The sequence below is a fragment of the Vigna umbellata genome, chromosome 7, assembly GCF_029865625.1.
Source record: "Vigna umbellata cultivar VRB3 chromosome 7, Vumbellata_1.0, whole genome shotgun sequence".
In the NCBI taxonomy this organism is placed as follows: Eukaryota; Viridiplantae; Streptophyta; class Magnoliopsida; order Fabales; family Fabaceae; genus Vigna; species Vigna umbellata.
In genome coordinates, this window is record NC_142171.1 from 7,354,089 (window position 1) to 7,358,552 (window position 4,464).

The window sequence follows — 4,464 nt, forward strand, 5'->3', positions numbered from 1 at the left end:
TTGAGGATGAAGACTCAGATGATAAAGAAAATTTGAGTCTTGTGATCAAAAAGGCTTAACAGGTTCATGAAACCAAAAGACAAAGGAAGATTTACATATGAAAAGAGAGAAAATCAAGGATCTTCCTTAAATTACAAATTCTACGGCTGCGGAGAAAAGGGGCACCTAAAAGTTGACTGCCCAAATCAAAAGAAGGGTAAAGAAAAGAAAGAAAAGAAAAACTTCAAGAAAAAGAAGGCCTACATTCACTAGTAAAAAATTGATCTATTACCGCACACATTATGCATCGGTTAACTAGAACCCGAAGCATAATATTGTGCGGTGGCATTTTTGAAATTATATCGACAGTATAGGCCTCGGTTGCAACAGAACCGCGACAGTATATACCTCTAGGCCGCGATTCCTTGAACTGCGGCCTATAGTCCCTGCAAAATTCTGACATTCTCACCCAAGTCAGTCTGAAATAAATTAAAGTCAGACCGTCAGGGAATAGGCCTCGGTTCTGGGGGGAACCGCGGCCTATACTCCTTGCAAAATTCTGACATTCCCACCAAAGTCAGTCTGAAATAAATTTGAAGTCAGATCGTCAGGGAATAAGCCTCGGTTCTGGGGGGAACCACGGTCTATTGTCCCTGCAAAATTCTAAAAATCCCGCCAAAGCAGTCCTGAAATAAATTTTGAAGTCAGACCGTCAGGGAATAGACCGCGATTATAGGCCACGGTTCTGGGGGGAACCGCGGTCTATTCCCTGATCTGAACAAATTTTAAACATTTAAGAGAATAAGCCTCGGTTGGGTGGGGAACTGCGGCATAAAGGTTGAAAAAAATTTCAAAATTGCTATTTCAGAATAATTTAAATTTTTTTTAAGAGAATAGGCCTCAGTTATGTGTGGAACCGAGGTCGTTTCCCCTCTATTACTGTGGTTTTCTAATGAACCACGTTAGTAACATTTGATTAGGTTAAAAAAAATATTACAGAGTGAACAGTTTCGTCTTCCTCGAACAGTTTCGTCTTCCTCGAACAGTTTCGAACGTAAAAAGTGTCCAGCCATTTTCTCTACAACGATGTTCTTCCCGCCGCGATCTTTCTCCATTCTTTCTTCCGCCACCATTGCGCCGCCGCCGTCACTGTAGAAGGACTTCCTCCCTCATTTTTCACCACCTACATTTGTATCCGATCAAATTTGCCATTGGTCGCCGGAGTTTTTTCGTTTTTGGGTTGGTTTGATACGTTTTTTTATTGATTCGAATTATCAAACTTATGTTTTGTTGTATTTTTTTGTAGGTATTGTGTTATTTCTTTTAAATTTGTTCCATTCACACTGCGGGTTGTTCAATCTTCTTCATTATTGTGTGGTTTTTCACGCTCCCAGGTTCGTATTATTCTGTTTATTAATTTTCATTTTGTGCATTTTTAATTTTTTGTAGGTTGAATATGAATAATATTATATGATTGAATGTTTGAATTGATAATTTGAATGTTTATTAATTGTTCAATTGTATGATTGTATTATTCTGTTTATTAATTTCCATTTTGTTAATTTTTAATTTTTTGTGTTGAATATGAATAATTATGTATAATTGAATGTTTGAATTGATAATTTGAATGTTTATTAATTGTTTGATTGTATAATTGAATTGATTGTATGATTGAATTGATTGTATGTTGAATATATTGTATAATTGTATGATTGTAATTTTGTAGAATATTTACGTATGGATCAAAATTAGATTAATTTACCACGCATTAGTGCTGAGTACGAGAGAGGGGTAGAGGAATTTATACAATTTGCACAACGTAATGAGGGTAGAAGTGATGATGAAATGAAGTTTAGATGTCCTTGTGTGAACTATTTGAATGTGAGAAAGTTGAACGCAACCCAAATTAGAGAACATCTTAGCTATGATGGTTTCCTAAGATGCTATACAACATGGATATGGCACGGTGTAGAGATGCAATTTCCGAGTGACTCCCAAACTGAAAATGTTATTGATTCCACCATGGAAGAAGATCGACCGGATGAAGACCAATTAGAGGACATTATCCGCAATGTTGCACAGAAAATTTTGCCAAAGCTCATGTGTGTGAGGCGATGTCGACTGATGCGAAAACACCTTTGTATGTGATTTTAATATATAATAATTAAGTTATTATGAATTTTAGGCGCCACTGGCAGCTACTTGTTATTTCTGTACAAGAGAGCTATGCTTTGTGGTTCTGCTCATTGCACAAGTCTCCTCCTAAACATCTCAGACAAGCAGTTGATTGGTAAGAACCTCAATGTTTGGACTTTCTTTGTTATATAAATGAATGTTAAAACCTTTTTTTCATATATAGCTCTATTTCAGCAAGTATTATGTTGGTTGGGAGATCAATTGCTAACAGTAGAAAGCTTGCATGGATTGCTCTCAAGGTTTAACATATGCTGAAACCATACTTTCTTATAGTTGTTTTGTTTTAATGATTTTCACTAACTATTTACAACTGTGATGGTATATTGTAGTGTAACAGACATAATGGTTCATATGAGTGTGGATACTATGTAATGTATTGGATGGCCCACATTATTCGTGCCCATATCACAAGAGGCTGGGAAACGGTAATATTTAAATTTAATGAATTTTGATTTTCTCCAACATTTGGAATCCATATACACTAATTAATAACAATTGTCTTGTGTAGAGATTCAAGACTTCTACTCCAATTTCTGAGAAGTCACTTACATTCCTGAGGAAAGCAATTACAAAACATTTAGTTACATTATATAATAGTTCATAGTTATTAGATTTAAAATACATTAGAACATGTTGATTTATAGTTATTAGACTTTGTACATTATGTGATGTAAATATTGACTATTATGTTGAATCTGTTGAATTTGTGTTATTATGATATTGTTTGATATGCAGCTCTGTTTTTGTGATAGTGAATATCACAAAAATAGACCTGCTATTAAAAAAAATTGCAGGAGAATAGGCCGCGGTTGTTGCCAAAACCGAGGTAGAAAGGTTAGACGAAAAGTTAAAAAAAAAGGTTTTGGCCGCGGTTCTAGTAGGAACCACTGTCATATCCCCACCTTATTACCGCAGTTAGAACCACGGCCAAAGGTTACACGAAAATTAAAAAAAAAGGGGTTTTTGTCGCGGTTCAAGAAAGAACCGCTGTCATATCCCAGGTTATTACCGCGGTTGTAACCGCGACCTAAAGTCCCAGACTTTTTACCTCGCGCGTATATGTCGCGGTTTTAAAACCGTGACGTATATTAAAAAACAATTGTGGTCGTTTCCCTTCACTGTACTAGTGATTGCATTGGAGGATGACAATGAAACAATTTCTGATTTAAGCGAATCTCATGAAGAAGCAAACATTTGTTTGATGGCAGACGACGACACTACTAGCCAAGTAAGTACATCTAGCCATTCTAATAATTATAGTCAATTTGGTGAAGATGAATTGCATGAAACTTATGCTGCTCTAATAGTTGAATCTGAAAAATTAGATAAAGCTCATAAGAAATTGAAAAAGGATTTTAAAGAATTAAAATTTAACTTTAAAAACGTTCTTGAAGAAAATAAAAATTTAGAATTAAATGTTGAAAATCTTTCTAAAGAAAATGAAAATTTAAAATCAAATTTTAAAAATATTCTTGAAAAGAATAAAAATTTGAAAAATAAAATTTTATTTTATGAAAAAGGTAAATATATTAGTAGTAATGAATGTGCATCTTGTGTGAATCAGAAGAAATTACTAGATAACACAATCTTAGGAGAATGTAGTAAGAAAAATGAAAATTAGGCTGTTAATAAGTATGTTCCTAAAATTAAAAATAAACATAATAATAGAACCCGTAGAACTTGGGTAGAAAAAGGAATAACTTATAGGAACACAAATGCTGTATCATGCTTCTATTGTATGAAATAGGGTCATACTTCAAACAAATGTAAAATTAAGAATTATGGTATTTCTAATGATAGATCTAACCCAAATGACCCATACAAAGTAGTTGGGTACCTAAGAAGCCTGTTCTTTTTATTTTTGCAGGAATTATCAAAATCAAGGAAGTTCATGTGGTGTCTTAATAGTGGATGCTCAAAACACATGACCGAAGACAAAACGAAATTTACAAACTCCCGAAAAAAGGAGCAAGGTGATAACTGTTGATTTCACCGTTATTTAAGATTAAATTTTGATAATAAATGAACCCTTTTTTACTTAGAAAATTGCTTATTCTTTTTAGCTTATTTTGGTGAATAAGAGAGTGGAGGATATACTTGAAGATTTTATCACTAAATTCCCTTGATTATGTAGGAAATTGGGATGAATTGGAAGAGGAGTTAAATGTCAAGAAGTTGGAACTCAGAAAGGACATAAAGAGCAGTAGAAGAGAAGGCTGCTAAAGGTCGCAGGATGCTTGGGCGCCCTTTTTTGGGGCCTTCAGTGCAGGATGCCTCGCACTCACGCTT

The 4,464-nt window shown here is 34.4% G+C and overlaps 1 protein-coding gene across 1 annotated transcript; it reads left to right on the top strand.

Moving 5' to 3' along the window:
- Positions 1-1,953: 1,953 nt before the first annotated feature.
- LOC148195072 (uncharacterized) lies at positions 1,954-2,779 on the top strand. Its single transcript, XM_088095075.1, has 5 exons — positions 1,954-2,081; positions 2,165-2,269; positions 2,339-2,414; positions 2,505-2,600; positions 2,684-2,779. The coding sequence occupies exons 1-5, from the start codon at positions 1,954-1,956 to the stop codon at positions 2,777-2,779; spliced, it is 501 nt and encodes a 166-aa protein (XP_087951201.1).
- Positions 2,780-4,464: the final 1,685 nt, after the last annotated feature.

Bases quoted from the DNA above. Each gene is read 5' to 3' on its own strand.
- LOC148195072 (XM_088095075.1), top strand. From the start codon at position 1,954: ATGCAATTTCCGAGTGACTCCCAAACTGAAAATGTTATTGATTCCACC. The intron at 2,082-2,164 runs GTGTGTGAGGCG...TATGAATTTTAG, and splicing joins AAAATTTTGCCAAAGCTCAT to GCGCCACTGGCAGCTACTTG. The intron at 2,270-2,338 runs GTAAGAACCTCA...TTTCATATATAG, and splicing joins CTCAGACAAGCAGTTGATTG to CTCTATTTCAGCAAGTATTA.